The 19,117-nt window shown below is 42.9% G+C and overlaps 1 protein-coding gene across 4 annotated transcripts; it reads right to left on the bottom strand.

Annotated features, from left to right (window-relative positions):
* Positions 1 to 741: 741 nt before the first annotated feature.
* LOC110978601 (protein PERCC1-like) lies at positions 742 to 19,062 on the bottom strand. Of its 4 annotated transcripts, none has more exons than XM_087138907.1 (2): positions 17,869 to 19,062; positions 742 to 2,359 (listed from the first exon to the last, which is right to left on the bottom strand). In XM_087138907.1, the coding sequence occupies exon 2, from the start codon at positions 2,235 to 2,237 to the stop codon at positions 1,302 to 1,304; it is 936 nt and encodes a 311-aa protein (XP_086995033.1). In that variant the 5' UTR covers positions 2,238 to 2,359; positions 17,869 to 19,062; the 3' UTR covers positions 742 to 1,301. The 4 variants fall into 4 exon arrangements, with proteins under 4 accessions (XP_086995033.1, XP_022089413.2, XP_086995032.1 ...); XM_022233721.2 differs by lacking the exon at positions 17,869 to 19,062 and adding an exon at positions 9,809 to 10,150; XM_087138906.1 differs by lacking the exon at positions 17,869 to 19,062 and adding an exon at positions 2,911 to 3,140.
* Between the last annotated feature and the right edge of the window lie 55 nt (positions 19,063 to 19,117).

Genomic DNA, 19,117 nt, shown 5'->3' with positions numbered 1-19,117 from the left:
ACAAGTACTACCCTTGGCCTCTGCTGGTCATGTGTTGAAATTTATTTTTCTGTGATTATCATTAATAAATCATTTACGGCAATTTATTTCAAATCAGTTTTTGTGGTTACTATGTTAAATTTTAGATAAATAAACAATTTATGGTGAGGTTATTTCGGTAACAAAGAAGAAATAGCAAAATATTCGATCAGCTCCTGCTTGATTTGTGCATTGAGTGGGCATCGTTTCCTCATTTACATAAAACCGACAGGATTCTGCCGGATTCATTACCCGCTACCGGTCCTATACGTTCAGAGAACGTCTGTAAGACGTCTGGAGACTGCGCACGGGGCGGGAACCAGTCTAATTAAGCCATGCATATGGGAAAAACATTGGAACTTACAGTGCCCTCCAATGACTTCAGTTTGACCACAAAGTACCTCTTCCTGTGCAGATTCCAAAAATAATGGTCTCCTATACGCGAATGTGGTTCAAGTTACCAATCAAGGTTTAAACTTCACAAAAGTATCTAGCCCCATCCCACACAAAATTTTTGTTTTGGAACAAACCGTAATGCAGTGTATTATAAATTAACTTGCACCTTTTACTTTAAATTCCCTCCTCCCTTAAAAGAACGCAAGGGTTCCGCCCCTCTTTCTCTTCCCTGAGACCTTCTGTGCCTTCCCATCTTTGGCTGGAATTTAAGTCTTGTTTTGCCTTTACGGGAACTTCTTTCATTACAATGACACAAACTCGTGACGGTTAAAGGCCTTGCGATGGAAGCTTTATTCGAACGGAGTGCTGCTGATAGAACTGTGTCAACTATTAACATCATGGAAGTTCGTATGTGACTGCTCCAAATGGTGGTTTAGGGCCTTTGGGGTGTTAACATAATGGGGTATTGAACACAGGCAACGATGCAACTCAGAGGCATGGGGAATTTTACACAAAGTAAGTTTAATTTAAAATTGACTTTATCCGCTTTTTGAATTCAGAGGAAAGTTCAGCGAATGAGAATAATTGCTGTTGATCCAAAATTCGGAAACTTGGCGTCATCAGAGCTTTAAAAATAAATACAAACAGCTTAGTCAATAATCCATCAATTCTCAGATCGGTTAAACTGAAGTTGCCTCTGAGAAAAATGAAGGAAAAGGGGGGTGGCAGTGAACGCGATGGATTCATAATGATGGATATCACAACCCTGCCTCTCCGCTTACATGGTCCTCGATTCATGTGTTCACACGACAGCGGTCATTTTCATGCAACATACGGTAATGGCGTTGAGGAAACCGATGTATTAACAGGGGCATTAATGTCATGTGTCAGTGACTAATGGTTGTTGCCGTGATCTGACTGTCGTAATCGGAGGTAAAGTTGGCAACGAGATCACTAAAGTCTGGTGTCTCGTGTTCTGTTATCATGGTAACATGGGGGCCATAACCGACGTTACCAGCCCCACCCGTTCGGGACTGGTCACGGGCACCGGGCTCCATGAAGAAGCTACTGGGTAGGGCTCGTTTCCTCCACGGTAAGGTTTGAAGACATTTCTGAGAGGAGCCTTGACGCTGCCATTGGCCGCCGTGACGGTCGTTGTTCATGCTGTCCACGCAGCCTCCTATAGCGAAGTCGAACAGCTCCTTCAGGGGCCCCAGCCCCTTTTTGCAGGAATAGTTCGCGTTGGTGACATCGGCGTTTTCAGTAGATGCCGATGATGTAGATGTACGGGGCGATACGGAAGAATCAGTTCTCCGGCTGCGCCCGGTGGTGTAGGGCTCTGCCGCGTCGCCATTCTGCGCCACCCTCAGTAAATCCGCGTAGTACAACTCCCTGCCTGATTTCCCCGAGGCGAAGCGATCCTCGTATAACGTGCCCACCGACTCGGGTTCGTGTGCACTTTTCTTTCGGCCAAAGTACTTCTGGATGTCTCGATTGACGGCCTCGGCGAACTCCAAAAGCTGCTCGGCAACGTTTGGCTCGGGCTCAGCCAGATCCTCACTGGCAATTTCCGAGTCCATGTCCGCTGAGGTGTACATGGACTCGTTCTCACTTTCCTCGTCAATATCTTCATCTTCAATGTCCTCCTCTTCCTCATCCTGCTGTTGCCGGTGACCCATCATCACGTGATCTTGGTAGTTCCTCGGTTGGGCGTAGTAATCGTACCCACCCATCGGATGGTGGGGGTGTAGCGGGAAGTTGTGGCCGAAACTGGCTGCCGACATGCCCTGGCCAAATCCCACTGCCATTTCGGTGGCCATCATGTCGCCGAAATATATTGGGAGAATCTCTTCGGTTTATCTTAATACAAGAGCCGACTGCTATAGCACTGAGGACCTCCACGTCTAAGGTGTCCAAAGGTTGACGAAGAATTAAATATGGTAATCTGCAAGATGCAAAAAAAGGGGGAAAGAAATATATGAGAAAATACACGTACTTGTTCTTCACTCTGCAAGGTTCAACGCGGTCATTCTACGCGTTATGGCAAGCAGTCTCCTAAGCTTAGTGACTGCACGCTGAGGACATATTACGCACTCGTAAACAACGCAAACGTGTTTCACGTGCGCTCGTATCAGGTCACCATTCCAATCACAGACCAATCCAAGTATCACTGACAGCACCACAAGTCTGGAAGGAAAACAAGGCGCAAGAAATACCCCAAGTCGAAAACCTGAATTAATTCTCCATCAGTTTCAGCTGTTTGGGGATTCTGTCATTGAAATGCGTAATGGCGCGCGTCTCGTTTTGTTCGAAATCACATAGATTTTTGTGTGTGTAGGCCATCTATGCCGTGGCCCTGAAGTATGAAACGGCCATGCATCAAAGCATGCTCAGATTACTGACGCGACAATCCAAGTAGGAATTTGATATATATACACACACCAACGCAGGAAGACATCCTCTAAACGTGAACGACTCATCGAGTGTAGGGTTTACCTTCCTACAGAATAAAGACGGGCACAGGCTACTGTTTGATGAGGGTAATGATGCGATCATGGCGGACGGTTCCACCAGACTTCAGCTGACGCGAGTCATTTGCCCTGACGACACTGCCCAAGCTGAGCTACCGGGCCTGAACTTTGGACAGGAAAATGGGAAATGTCAACTCGCCCGGTCTACATTATTTCGAGCAGAATTCAGTTTTTTGTGAGGTTACAGGAGAAAAGGCTACGTGTGTTTTAATTGTCCTAAATGGAAAGTACTGTCGATTACGTGCTGGATGTTTTTCTTTGTAAACCATTGGCAAGTCTTCACAGTTTTGTTTGTTCTAAAATTTCTGCAATCTAAACTCAATAATGAGTAAACACGAGATGAAGGTTGTCTTATTATTTAGGAACAATTTGATCACTGCCAATAAATACCTATGGTGTCATAAAGAATGACAAGTGTCGATCAAAAAAGGGAAAAATAGAAGTTCAAAATGTAAAATCAACTGAGGTGTCTGAAACTGTCGAATTTAACCATATTGGTGCTCTTTAACTTAAACAAAATCTCCACATGTCAATTTCGTGTTTATTTGATGAAGAAAATTCCACTTTTATTGCTATATATTCCAAGTTTATCATTCACTGTTAACAGCAGAATCAGTCATGACAGAGCCGTGTATTTCATATCCGTTCGTTAAGTCTCTGCACAACAGTCCCCTGATAATGTTTCACGGGTGTGAAGCATGATGATGGGCTATATATGCAGGCCGAGGCGTTGATGTGGCAGCGCCGTTACATTCACGGCTTCCATGTGTGTCTGTGTGTAATAGCCCTTTCTCCGGCCCACTATACTCTCTTCGGGCGCAATTGAACTTGGCAGCCTGTCAACGACCCGCCTGGCTGGTTGCTGTCCACCGTGCAGACCGAGGCGGGCAAAATATTAATGGAAACAGCATCAACCCCCATCCAGCGCCGGCCAGTGTGGAGAACTGTGCAAACACCATCTGCAAACGAATTAACGTCAAGCCACGGCCATATATCACTCCGGTTTTAGTCAAAAGGACAAGTAGTTATTAATGCTTACCCCAAGCCCCCCCCCAAAAAAAAACCTGTGTGGGGATTATTATTGTTGTTATCGAAGGGAGCGTCAATAGCCCCCTAAACTGAAGAGCCGTCGATGGTTTCAGGCCTACAGGCCTATTTAGGAGTCTGCTGCTTCATTCTCAAGCCGTGAGGATCGGGGGAAAAATATCTCAACCAAGAAGCTAATTACCGCCAGCCACCAGCTTTTTTTGTATTGATGGAGTCAAGTATCAGAAAAGATCATAACACCTTGGCACTTAGTCGCCGGACCCCGCTCTTTTCATTCGACTGGAGAGAGTTTGTATAGTCGACTCGTGCTCGAGCAATATACACTCACGCGCATGAGCATTAAAGATAGCCAGACGAAGTCTACCGACTATGATCTGGAGTAGCCAGGATGTGTCTCTACTGCAATTTAAAATAATGGACTGCACTTTTTCTCTAGGTGTTTGTGGCCTCGTGTCCCAACCTGACAGTTACTGTAACCCAACGACTATTGACTGCACCCCTTTGTTCATCGACCAGCAATCGTCAATATCAAAAAGTACGATAGCAGTCCATTAGCAATGTCTCGCCACTCAGCATTTTAACCGTTACATGACATTTGATGTCAAACTTGTACTTTCGCTTGAAAAGAAATCCCCGCCCTGGCGGAAACACTGCTTATAGTGACAGACATGAAGCACGTGAACTCATGAAGTATCCACTGCACATGCGCATAAACTTTGTACATGTACAGAGACGAATTAAGACGCCTTTCCATGTGAATCTCTTTTGGATGCGTTTCGTACACGATGCGTGCAAGCGTTACAATTTCACGGACACAATCTACCCATGACAAAACACACGTGTGCGTTGCGTTCGGTCGTCAAAATCGCTCCAGGGGCGTTTCTGGCGGATACGCAAAGCTTGGCGCAAGTGTTGACGCGCATCTGGAAAGGCGCGCTTTATCAAGATAATTTGTCTGGAAGATGTTTTGATACTTCGAATAAAATCTGTCCTTTGGCTTTCCCAATGTTTATCCAAAACTCTACCACCGGTCAATTCTGAATGCCTGGCAATCCTCACCTAAATAAAGGAAAATGTGTTGCGGAGTTGTATCGGTGTTACTGAACACTATGTCTTCAAAGCTACCCAAGCGTTCAGGGATTGTATCTGAAAGATACTGATCAAAGGAGTCTGAAACGTTTCCTGAAATACTGCACTTTTGCCTTGGTTGTCCTGCTTGCATGACGATGGTTAGGGCCCACGCTCGCAGACAATCTGGAAGTACTGAAAGTTTCGTATTCTGTGATCACGTCTCCCCTTAAACAAACTTTTATTTAAATGGTACAATGGAGACACTGTGAAACCAACCTGAGTATTGGTTGCCTTTTCATTTTGTAACTTAAGATCGGACATTTGGAACAAGTGGAAGTCAAGGTAAATTGTTGACTGTTTGACGGTACGGCATGGATCGTTTGGTCCCACGTGTTTGCCTCTCAGTCAAACAGCGACCCTATAGTCATGTTGGCTTCGTCAAAAGGCTAGAGAGACAGGGAAATGTTCCCAGATGACAAAATGTTCTCTTGCCGGGAGGAAACTATACGTTGAAGGGAAACTCATTTTTTCCTCGTGCGCACAACATAATAATCTCAAGCGCACGACATTATGTTTTGTGCGCACTAGTTCATTTTCTCGTGCGCACGAGATACTTACAGGAGTTCAATTTCTTTTATTTCGTGGGCACGAGATAACTATTAAGAAAATTACTGTCCCTTTAGGGGCTCCGTGACAAGAGGTTTGTGTTGAATTCCACATTCTTATTACTGGCAGTCTAAACGCTAAACACCACAAGGGATAAACTTGGATTGACGCCGTTTTCAAGTCGAGGTCAATGCCAAATGAATTTCCTATTGCGCTTTAATCAGATTTCTGTGCATTCGAGTCTCTGCGTAGCACTTCTTGCAGTACTTCGACCAAATCAAAAGAAATACCAGGACTTTACATAGATATTTATTTGAATGAAATAATTACAATGGTACAAGGGACAAACAATGGGAAATTAGATTTGTACACACTGCTTCAAATGAAAACTCTCAATATTTGAAATGCAGAGATGTACCGTTTGATTGGAAAAGAGGACCGGCATAACGTGATAGTCACGACATGCTGTTGTTTGAGACAGGAGCGTTTCGGTACTTACCACAACGGTCTGTACGATGCAGTCTGTCACTTTACTTTAATGAGCCAACGACTGAAGTTACTCATACCCCAATTGTCGGCTGGAGAAACAACGACCAACTTGTCGGAGCCAAGTTTTGTCATTACGGTTAACACTGCACGAACTCGAACGGTATAAAGGACAACATGCCTAAATGACGGACATTAAATTACTGGACGAGTGTGTTACACATAGCAAGTGAGCGTAACTATTTCTCTGAAATTCTGAACTACTCCAAAACGTTTTTTTATAACCGATTTTCGTCTTCTGGAAAAAAATAATTTAAAAGGGTCGTGCAGCATAAAAGCCAGTAACCATTCACTAGAATTCCACAGAGAGACGTCTGTAATTAAGTCGACGGATAAGTCGCTGTATGGGCCAAACTAATAATGACAAATGTTTGAATGGAAACTGATTTATGAGATAACAGATATATGCATGTGGGAACGTGTTTCGAAGAGAAAAGATCGTTTTCAATTAGCACATGTTCTCTTTTATTTGATAAGGTGTATACAGTACCAAAGGGAAACGCACTTTCTTTTGTGTAACAGGTATCTCACAGTACCGATCGCTGAGACAAATGAGTTGTCATTATTGGCGTCGGTTCCTTTCACTCTAATTATCGTTTCAATGTTACGTGGTTTGATGGGAGAACTGTCCCTTTTTTAATGAAAAGGAGAACATCAGTTCTTTTCCATTTTGAAACGGACGTAATTTGAAGGTGTCAACTGTCGTGCAGTATTTTACAGTTCCACTGAAATTTCTTTCAAAGATATCCGATCGCACCGTCGTCTTGTTTGAGAATGCCTGGGCGATCTTGACAGTTGGAAATTGTACAGAAAATTAGAATATTGTTTGATGATTTCTTCCTATATAAAAAGCTATAATGTATTCTAAGGAAAGGATTTTCAAAAACAGCACAGAGGAGCAAAGAAAAGAAATGAAGAAAGAGAACAAATCAGATATTTTTAAGAGAATCGAAAGAGAACAAGTCATTCGGAGCAGCAACCGATCATGATCATGAGGGAGAACACAACTTCTTGCCATCCTGGTTGACAACACTCTTCAATATTTTTGCCACTTAGTGAAACTGTAAATAGCATGGGACCATCAATATATCATTTTTGGCGGGAGGCGAATCATTCAAAACTTGACTCTCCTTAATCGAATTGCAAAATCACTAACGATCCAATGTTAAACGGGTTCTTTTAATGTGACGAAAAGACCGGACTGCTTTAGCCCTCGATGAATCCTAAAATGGGACACCTGCCACATCTTCAGCCACGTATAAATTCCATGTTGATGAGTTTTAATTTAGTAAGTTTTGTTCAGTAAATTTCTTGCAAATCTTTGCCTACCGCCCTCACGGAATGTCAAGTTTTTGACAAAGGGAGCCTTCATTAATCGATTCGTCTAGTCGAGGTAAAAGCTTAGCAGACGCATGAGTACAGGTGTAATCTTATTGCACACACTAATGTAAAAAAATGCACTTGTCTAATTCTTAAGAGACCGGAGTTCTCCTATTGCTTCGGGCCGAGTGCTGGCATAATTGTGTGAATGCAATTTTTGTCACTGCAAAACCTTACTTGTCATTCTTTGGCACATTAGACGACATCGTAACAACTCATCAAGAAATAAGCCATCCAGAAAACCTATTTTCGGTTGTAATCTTTGTATGGAACAAACAGTTTGTGACACGTACTTGATCAACCCGCAAACAAATTGATGATCACTGAAACAATAAATTAATTTATAAAAATCAGTAATGGTGGACGTGTCCAACCAACCGGTCAATAACACTTTTCTGAGCACTTCCCTCTGCTATAAGTTCGTATACATGTTTGAACGCCAAACACATTATGAGTGTGGATGGATAGTGTTTTGCCATGTTTAGGAAATTGACATAAAGCTTGTAAGCATCTAAACATATTTAAAAGTGAGGGCAAGATTAAAATTGAGTGTAGTTTCCAGAGTGTATGAACATAAATCTACTAATTACAATGTCTATTTAACTTATCTGTTTGCGTCTGATTAAATGAAGCACAATTTTATATTTCATAAAAACCGGTATGATTTTTCATCAATGATGGTCACTTACAAGGTGTCCATACCTGTTACGAATTGGCATGCCCCTGCTCTTCCTGAAATACCCGTGCGCAATGTAGAATGTCAGAAAATAACTGTATGGTTGCGAAAAGGGGGCACTTTGCCTAAGCTGCCAGGGAGCGTTCAAGTTAAAACCCTTCGTTCCGAGCTGTCAAGTCAAAAGCTTTTCGGTAAATGTATTCTGCAGAACCACTTAGGTCATGTACAACAGATTCCCAAAAGGGTCCTTTCCCTATTGAAATAAACACATGCAATGTCTCATGATGTCTTTTAAAAATAAGGAAAAATTTCCTAGTTATGCATTTTCTCCGATTTATTCGCCCCCAAAAGCCGTTTGTAGCCTATATTTCGTAATCTTTTTAAATGTTATTTTCGTCATTTTGTGATGTTGTATCAAGCGTGTTAAAGGTCCAGTTCGGTGGAAACCTTTTCTTTTCAGAGAAATTCTGCACATTATATGCCTTTCAATTGCCAAGCCCACCGGAATTCGCTTTTCAGCACCCCAAGGTTCTAGCACGCACCCCCCCCCCGTCAAAATCCCGCTGTGACTGAATCAACTACGTAACAAGCTGCGGTCGGACATACCACGGTCGTCTTTGAGCAACAACAGCGGCCGCTCGCAAGTAAGTTCGTAAGGCGTTCGTGTCATTGTCATCCACAGTCGAAACATTCGAACGCGGTCATGTATCAGCATCTGATCTTCAGTCCGGTTTCCCTGACATTGTAATATATTTTGCATCATCTCAAACTGGAGACAAATCACATTCCAGTTCCTCAAAGAAAAACATGCAATCGCGCGTAAAACTTGAACAAGATCTTTTTTTCTAGTCTTACATTTGAGTCTTTTCCACGTAGAGTAGTTAGTTTTCCCGATAGGTTTGGTTTTGGAAATAGTGAATGTTTGAGGCACGAAAGAAATTAATGTGCAAAACAGTGTCGAGTGAGTACATTTTCTCAAATATTTGACGGAAATAGTTGGGATCCATGACGGTGTGCATGTGCCGGTCAAATTTTGACTCAAGGAATACAACGTAGACATGTTTAGCCTATTAGTATCGTTATTTCTAATCTTCTTCAAAATTTATCATATCTTACCGTGCTTACAAATTCAAATCCTGCTTTGTCATGTAGGCCTACATATCTGGTTTGTACATGTATTTTCATTCCACAAAACAGTTCTTTCGAACATGTAAGGGATATGTGTCATTAGACAATTATCACCGGGATGACAGTGTAGGTTTCCGCGCACTGATGAAGTTATAGATGCAATGTAGGGAGAATTAAGTTACCGTTCATTTTGTCCCCTGTATCACAATCAAAACCTCAAGAAATAAGGTTTTTGAAAACAAATGCGTTTCCGTGAGAGAAAGGAAAGGCTTTTTTGTGTTGTCTTGAATCTTTTCACAAGAGGTAACAGACTTTTCAAAGATCGAACTTCCTTAAAAACACGTCATCATTTGGAAAGTGATGTTTTGAAAAATGTGTTCAGGAAAAGAGATGAAAGTGCATAACTTACACGCTGTAATCACCACCATGGAGCCCGACGAGTCGAGGTGCACCTAGTCCAAATGAAGACAGCCGCCAGACTGAGCCGATGGTAGTGGCTGCATACTGCTGCCAGCAAAAGTGCATAGTCCTGGAAGCCCCATTCGGCTTTTTATAGCCGAAACTAGGCCAAGCACCTGGCGCTCAGTGACAGCAGTTTCTCTCGCGAGCGCTAGCGCCGAGTGTGTGTGATCAGCTAGCTGGGCCCCATCACCCCGCAAAACACACACATCACACCACACACCCCTCCCGAACCTGAACCGACACTAGCGGCGCCCAGCCCCGGGGGCCTGATTGGCTGGTGTCGAGAGGCTGGCCTGACGTCACACCCTTAATCCGATTGGTGGCTTCGACGAGTTCGCAATTTGCATGTTGGTTTGTTGTCGTGGCGAGTCGTCAAGTCTCTTTCCCCGTTTAAAAAGCAAAACAGTGGTCAAAGTGTAAAAGTTTGTTGGGCCTGTGTGTGGCCAAGCGGTCGTTAGTAACGCCTACGCGTCAAACGTGTAAAATAGAGGAGGGGTAATTGTTTTCCAGATACAATTATACAGAACACAAATCACGTACATGACAAAAAGCCGGGCCGAATACAATGCGCGTGGTTTTTAACACTGACTTTGACAATTTCAAAAATTTCCTTCACCAAGATTAATTATTCGCAGCAAAATTTAACAATTCAGCTACGTATAGTTTTCGCTTTTTATCAGTTTTTAAGTTCTGTATTTTCGGTTTTTGTTCATTCCTATTTCCTGCCTCGTTGTATTGTATGTTTTGTTAGACAATATCAAATAAAGTGTTAAAAACCACTCTTCCGCACGCCCCGAGATGCTGGTGTTGTCACTCTGACAATCTGACACTTCCTTGATCCGAATTCCTATAAGAAGACACGATTTACAGACAGGCATTTGCCATGGCCGAGGAAGCGATGTGCACGCAATGTTCTCGGTCACATTAGTGGCAAAACGCCTCGGTGGCACTGGGTAGAAGGTCATTCGAAGTAGCGACTACCCCTCCCAACAAGTTGCCTCCGAGAGTTTCGCACTTAATTTCTGGTCTTGTTTGCCCTGTATTCACAGCCGCGCTTTACCTTCAATCCTCAACAGAACAAAACGGCTACAGATGGAGCGATGATCCGTCATGGCGCTCTCAGTAAACTTTTCCTTCTTTACAAAACGTTTGACGTCCCACCGTTTGCCAAAACATCTACGAGATACTATTTCAACACAATGAATAGATTTACATGCATTATGTTAAAAAGAGCGTGCCTAACTCCCACCGTCGGGTATATACAATAAAGCGCTTGGGTCTATAGACTCATCACCTCAAAGGGAACCGAAAATGATCCGGAGAACCGATAATTGTTTTGCGAATTATTCCCAAATTCCATCCATGGTGAAATCTTCGCGCTTTATTTGAACAAAATGAGCTGGCACTTTCTTCTTGCTGGGCCCTGGCAAACCTTATTAGAAATCCGTTGGGAAAACATCGACTTAATCCATTATTCGGGCACACAGATTAAAGCTGGTATGATGTCCAGCGCCCCACTGCCGGGGTTCATAGCGCATTGTCTTGTTTACAAAAGAACGACCGAGATTTCTTTTAAATTAGTGGGCAAACAGATTGCAGCTTTAGGGTGGTAAAAGGACAGCGAAGAACGATGAAGTGGTGGAGTCTTACATTAGAGAGGATAGTCACATGGTCTTGGGCGATCAAGGAAGACGGGCCAGCGAAATTCGCTGACGCCGACTGACCTAATCGTCTTGTTGCCATACTCATAAGATCCAATTATTCTTTGGCTTCGTAATAGCCTCCACAGAGGAATTAAATTAATGGATTAAATTTGGGTTAATTTTTTTTTCAACCAATGTCGGAGATCGGAGCACCATGGGCTCATTACGCTTAGTGCATTATTATTGTTAGATGCATTGTTAAACATACTTTAAAAAAAATCGAGTATGCCATTCTTTTGTTTGTGAACACTGACCGCCATTTTGCCTGGGCGACCTAAGTTTGACGAAAGTCTGTCCTTGATTAGCGACATCTTTTCCTCAAAGGGCTCATTTAATGCATTACTGCTGAGAAGCGATCGAGGTATTTTTCTTTTAACAGTTAGCATTTCTAATTTGGTGTTTCTTTCGCTATGTATCTGATTATTTCGATACTTGCAGCATTATTCTGTTGATTTTGTACTGTTGGTCAGTCATCGTTTGTCAACCAATGGTTGGTAACACTACGCCAGTGACCATGCAAAGGAAACGTTTATACATGTCTTCCATAGTGATCACGTGGCTCGTGGTGTCTGGAAATGCGCATTTTACTGTTATTTTTAAATTCTAAATGATTTTGCTCCGAGTATGATATTCAGGGAATGGTCTGACATGTAGCTGCAGCATAGTTGTATTAAGACGACCTATAAATAAGCAAGAGTATAAAGCTTTTCTGCTTGTTTCTTGTTACAAGGCAAGTAGCTGCAATCAATTTGTTTAAATTAAAACCTTGAAAATGCACCTTTGTCTCAGTTAGCCTTATTTTCAACTTCTGTTTCACTATTTCAAAGGGAATGTTATTGCCTTTTTGGTTTTATGCTAATGAATATTGAAATATTCATTAGCAAACAGGAGGACGAGTTCCTCCATATTGTACATTGGTTTGTACACAAAAAAATCCCGCATTTTGGCAGATTTGCTGGACTAAATTTTCTCTTCTTTGCTGATTTGTTGTTGTCTATGTGCATTGTAATAAGCAAATTCTGGGTTCACACTTTAAACAGAAAAACCTATGCACTGGCCTATGTCCCGACTATGATATTCAGTTGCAGTATAGTCCAACTGGTGACTCCGTTGCGCGCGTAGGCTTCAAGACTTACACGCCATCAGATTCTACCCTTTCGACGTTGGTAGGGCATACCAGCGTACCGCTCCTCCCTGCAGAGAGTGTCTGCAGTGCAACGTGAGCTCAAACTGCACCTCAAATTGGCATAAAACACATGTACAATCGAACTGTCATTTTTGTATTCACAGGAGGTGAGCCCTCACTTTTCACATAATTTCAGAATGTTTGTCCTGGTCATCACGCTTTGCGCGCCAATCTCATGCAACCCCTATACTGCCGTCAGCACACAACGCACAGTGTGGGGAGCAAAAATCAGCTTCATATTTGGTAAATAACACTTAAAACACACGATGCTATGAGAGGACGCCATGTTTGTTGATGTTTGACGCCCACTATATAGGTCACGTGACTTAGTGGGCAGAGTCGGTCTATTTTGTGGGTTGCTTTTGGTCAAAGTTACCGCATCTAGACACAGCCTTCGGTGAATAGCTGACCATTGTGTTGACAAAAGCAATCATCACGAGGGGAAAAAGTCTGCCGAGAAGCTAATTGTTTTCGGCTGATTCTGACATTTGTTCCCAAGTCACGCATTGGCTACTCTCAGGGAAGAACAAGTACAGAATGCAACTGCCCAATCAAAGTCGGCAAGTAGAGCGATAACTTGCTATTCGCATTTCTCCTCATGCACCAATTATGGATATTAGCCAAGCATGCCTGACCGCTTCGTTACTTGAAGTGAATCCGGTCCAGACTCCAGCAGAGATTAATTTACACGTTGCATGATCTGGGATTTTAAAATGTGGGCAAGTTAATGCTAAAACAAGCTTTATTCCCACAAAGAATTTAGTAGCTTATACTATAACCCACGTAACATGAAGCCTTGATGCTCGTTTGAAAATAGTATTACCCTCAATATATTTACTTGCAGTCAAAGATTTAAAGGAATTAAAGACCCATCAAAATTTACAAAAGTGATGCCCCCCATTCCTTCTTCAATGTGAACCCGCCTCTCATAGTTTAACCAACTTGCAAAGGGTTGTCCCGAACAAAGCTTATTTAAACGCCGTGAGGAGCACTAGGTTCATTGCTTTCCCGGCTGCTTCCGTCGCCTGCAACACGCCGTGAATCACACGCTGTAACTTAAATAATAACGTGATCTTTTTAATCACGATCTTTTTCTTTCAAAGAGAGCTTTTTGTTGAAATGAAGCTGTGCTCTCGCGGCTTGCTGCGGGCGAAGCGTGCGAGGCCCATAACGCAACACTGGATGCAGTAGGTCGATGTATCGTCTACTCGTTCATCATTGACAGCGAAGGCATCAATCATGACTCCGTTGCTGCACACTATCTTCAGGTAGAGTGGGATTTTCCGTCTCCCCTCGTTCCATGCCTTTAGCCGATACATCATCGTGTCTGTCCACTGCCTGTGTGCGCAGCGCTCTAACCACACATCGCGTAACTGATCATCTAGGCCAGCAAGCTGGGACGCTAACAGCAACTAGTTCAATCGGCCACAATTCAATTCGCATTTACGCAGTTCGGCTACTTCCATCGTCCGTTAAAATATAAACATATATAAACCTCTCGATTTCAAGGGGAACTACGAAGATCTTCGGTGTGGAGACCCTTGTTAAAAAAATAAAAGGCAGTCAATATTTTTGCGATAACTTTCCACGGCATTCCATTCTTTGTACAGCATCCATTGTTACTTCCGCGCCATCTTTTATTTTCACGACTTGTGCAGCTTCCAGGCTGAAGCTATGACGAAATTGTTTTGAACGGAACGAACCATTTTCTTCTCGCAACATAAGCTCTGGGTAGGGGAGGCAGTGGCTACAAATGGATCTAGTGACAGCCCTTCGTTACCGCCAATGAAGACCATGTTGGAACATCAAGGTTTCAGTACCAAATCGGCTAGTATACTGCAGTTATAGTGACTTAAATCATGCCCATTCTTTAAATATGACCATCCATAAAGCTATGACTAAGAAATGCCACTTGACACGCAGCGACAACATAGAAAGAACCACAGCATTATCTTACAACGTTACATCAGAAGCGCCAACTGAACCGCGTAAATGTGAAATGTTCAGGCGGTCCAACATGAGCTTTACTATACTTGACCTGCTTCATCTCAACTGCACAAAAGTACATTGACTCATTGACAAAAAGCACTTCATGCTTGCCGATAGCAAAAGTGCACCATTTTGTCAATTTCTCGAGGAAATTGTTGCGCTTGAAGTGTTCCGTTGATGGTACATCCTCACATAGATACACACAAGATTATTGGCGTGTTTATGGCTACGTCGAGAGATAATGCATCTTCACTTGACACTCAAACATTCTGTTTACTTGGACGCCCGATTACCTCCTGCCGATTTTTTTTACTTTGCGCCAATTGCCAGCGAAAAACTCCAGAGTCTTCCAACAACAAAGGGGGTTTCCATTTTACGTGTGAATAAAAAAGAGGAAAAGAAAGACATGAAAGAGATATGTCATCTGGCTGTGTCCACATGTTATTATGGAACGTAGAGTGGCAATAAAACACAACGGTGACCAGTAGCCGTGCTCGCACGTGACACGCGCCGCGCACCTGTGCCGCTCCACTTACAGGGTGTGGAGTTTGTCATAATACCGCCTACCCCTATCGGAACCCGGCACGCGCACTTCTGTCAACTCCCAGTGCCCGTTTTTGTGGACCTTATCTCTCCAAAGGCAGTAAATTAGAGGGCTTTTCAGAAAAGTGGTAAGTGTTTTTTTGTCTCGTGTATGCGCACGACAGGCGACGGAATAACACCGAGGCTGTCAGGTCGGTTTATTTTGGTAGATTTTTATCTCGGCAGTCCATTTATAAACTGGTCTGTGGGGGCAGATATTGATAAATGATCTTTTTGTGCCGTTATGCCACGTTCTTTGTCGCCTGCACATTTCGGGTGGGCTACAACTTGTCCGTTTACTCTTTTTTCAGCTGCTGTGATTCGACAAAACCTTATAAACCCAAACCATTGATTTTGCCCCTTTCGTCGTTTTCACGCGCATAAAATTCTTTATTTGTTGACAAATTTATGATAATTGAATAAAAACAGAATTTCCAAAATGCAAGGGTAATTCGAAGGAAAAGTTGCGACACGGAAGAAACATCTGGTGCTAAATTGGTATGCCTTTTTCAAACTGTCAAAACAGATTTCAGAGCTAATATTTCAGTACAAAAATTCCACAGATTATCATTGCGCCTAATGTCGACACTCCTCACACCCATTCGAAATACATTTCAATGTGAAATGAAATGAACCAATGCAATTTGAAAATGCACGAATACACTTCTGCACCAAATACCTAGTCAACCCGTTTCTGTCTTACTCTTTTCCCTGTCTGTTGAAAAATAAAACAAACGTAACAAATTGTAGCCTTTTCCCTTCAAATACGGCAATGTGTGTATTTTTCCGTTGCTTCTTCAGGATATTATTGTGCATATCATTTGTTCCTGCCTTCCCTCTCTGCGCTTTAAGCACCTTGTCGAGGTGGGTCTATCGCGCATTACAAATATTCTATATTATTATAATTACTAACCCTTTTTACTGAATCGTATGTGACGTAATTCTTCGTGTGAGGTTTTTATGTGCAACCCAGAACAGAGCGAAAAGACATGTTGCAGTGCAGGTACATTAGTTCCCTCTCATAGGTTTGAAATAATCTGTGTTTGCAAATATTAATAATTGAAGGCTTACGAGCAACGACAAGAGACTCGGACGTTGGATGACTGATGACGGCATGTTCTCTTCACATCCTTATCAAGGGACCCCCGTCGACAGACCATTCAACTCAATGGTCACTGCATGAAAAGGGTTACGATAATCTCAGGGTCATATGTCTGCGCCACCAAGTGTCTGGTGTGAAGAAGCTTGAGCCTGCCCCTTGCAACCATCTCAACAAAAAACACAAAGGTCGACATTGACATGATTGTTTTTGCAGGGCGGCTAAAAATGACATAGTCTGTAATTTTTTATCTTTTCAACACATGTCGTCGTACCTTGTGAAATACGTGTTAAATCCTACCATTCTGAGAAATGCCTGTTGACAGTCTTTGTTTCGGGTGAAAATATGCATTAATGTTGTTGAATTTTTGAAAACGATTCTGGGAGCTCAACACCGGAATCTTATCACTGATTATTTCAAACAAGTACACTGGATTGCATTGAAGGCCATATGAAATTGGCACCAAACGCGAAACCCAGCCCATCAACGCATGCACAAAGCAAATTCAGCTTTGCGTTCCGTCTATCCTGTTTTCCATCCAAGTTTAGGTTTTTAAATTTACCAACACAACTGCTCTATGAGCCTTAAAATGAATAATTCACCAAAATAAGTCGACTCACAACACGTGGTTGTTACGGTTCACCACCCTTCAGTGTTAACATAATTCTATCATACCCACGGCGTCGAGCAGCATACATTACACATCTCTCGCTCGTGTCTATATAATGTCTAGAACTATGAACGTTATGGTTAGGCGCACCGGCCAGTTGATTCATCTACAATATTAAACATCGGCTTACTACTACCACAACTGACAACGACTGTAGCCAAATGTAGTTTCGTGCAATATCAAGCTGATGGTGAAACCTGTATAAGCTGTGCTATCACACCAACATATTAGTTTTCAAATAGAAGTTTTAACGTAAACAATATAATAGGCCCTATAGAACAGTTTTGTCTAAATAACACATTTTTCCTGAGATTATTTATATGGTATGCTCCTCACCACATGACAAAAAGGAACCACACACAAAATTCGATGCAATCACGAAGAGAGACTAATCTTTGAGTGGCTGAAATACTAAAATTAAACCCCAAATCTAATGTAATGTTCACTTCCAGCCACAAGGCGTATCATACAGCCCATGGATGTTAATATTCTTGGTATATCTCGACGATTGTCTTACTTGCATTGGCTAACATATCACTACAATCGCCAAGGAAGTTCAAGATCATTACAGTTCATGAGTATGACTGATGTATACTGCTCCCAAATGGAGTAGGTCTAGTAACACATCTGGACCTGATTGCCTGTGTCATTAAGAATACACACGTTCATTGCGAGAGCCACTTAGTACATATCTATAGGCACACCAACACTGCCTTATTAGCTCTTGTGATATATTGCTCACTTATAAGGCATGCCACACCGATTGCGTATATCTTACCCTGCCTTCTTGCCGCTGTAAAGAAATTCAAGTCGAGTCGAGTCCAGTCTACACGAAGCGGTACTCCTTAGAGACCTGCATCACTCAACTTAGCCCCCCATTAATCACCGCGGGGCTAAATAGCCTGTCAAAACAGATCCCATCGTTTCTTTTTACAATAATAAAGAGCTGGTATATGATAAGCTAATACCGCGGTGGGAGATGGCGATATGAACTGGGAATCATGGTAGTCGCTTGGGAATGGGCGAGAAGGCTCTCTGCGTGCCGGCCGGCAACGCTGGAGTACGTAGGAGGAGGACCACGGGAGGACGGGGTTAGAGCTGACGAGGCATGGTCGCCTGATTGAGGGCACGCCGCGTAGCACCGCGACTCGCTGTTTGGCGCGCTAGTCGGGAGAGACCGAGCCGAGGTGGAAGGATATTATGATGTGATCCGATACACTTGTTTGTATCTCGCCACATCATCAATGCCACGTCGGATCAAAGCGCACCGACGTCATGGTGGCGGGCCTCGGGACAGCTTCAAGTGTGCCAGGAAATGTAGAGCCATGGAGAGAAGGGAGACATGAGAATATGAAGACTACAGCCCGACAGCCGGTGATTAATGACAACGCCTTGTCTTTGCCACGTTCCGTAACGCCTGCTTGCTGCAACTACTTGCCCCTAAAATGCTTACAAGATACTTTGGCTACCATGGCAGTTCCCCGCTGTAACTTCTTTCATGCGGTGTTCATTAACTTCCACGTAAACTTACAGTCATCAATTTTAATGGAAGTGAGACGGAAACTCTCAAGAGTAAAAAGAAAGCCACAACAAAATCCAACACTGATCGATATTCCTTGTTCCAACGACCCAAGATCGAGTTTCAGGAGCGAACGATTCAAAAACGATGGAAATAAGATAAAGGGATTTGCACACGACAGTTGCGTATGAAGTGAAAGGCCCATCACCGAATGTACGTACTTGCAGTATGCCAAACAGGACTGCGCATGCACGGAAACTGCGCTGTGGAAGTTTGGGATTACACAGCTGTACGAAGAGAAAAAAATAGGAAACCTCCATTTCCGCTTGCAAGAACAACACGAAGCGCTACAAGACATTGGGACATTTTCCTTGGCAAAATGGATACAAATCACCGAGTTTAATGAAATCTTGTATGAGGCCGGAAGAGAAATTAGCACTTTGTAAGCAATTTGTATCATGATAGTCCACGACTCCTTTGAGATGAGCTGTATCATTAGAGACGAACT

The sequence above is a fragment of the Acanthaster planci genome, linkage group LG07 (genome assembly GCF_054643075.1).
Source record: "Acanthaster planci isolate LZ-2023a linkage group LG07, COTS_SCS, whole genome shotgun sequence".
NCBI lineage: Eukaryota > Metazoa > Echinodermata > Asteroidea > Valvatida > Acanthasteridae > Acanthaster > Acanthaster planci.
This window is presented reverse-complemented; position numbering and strand designations above follow the sequence as displayed.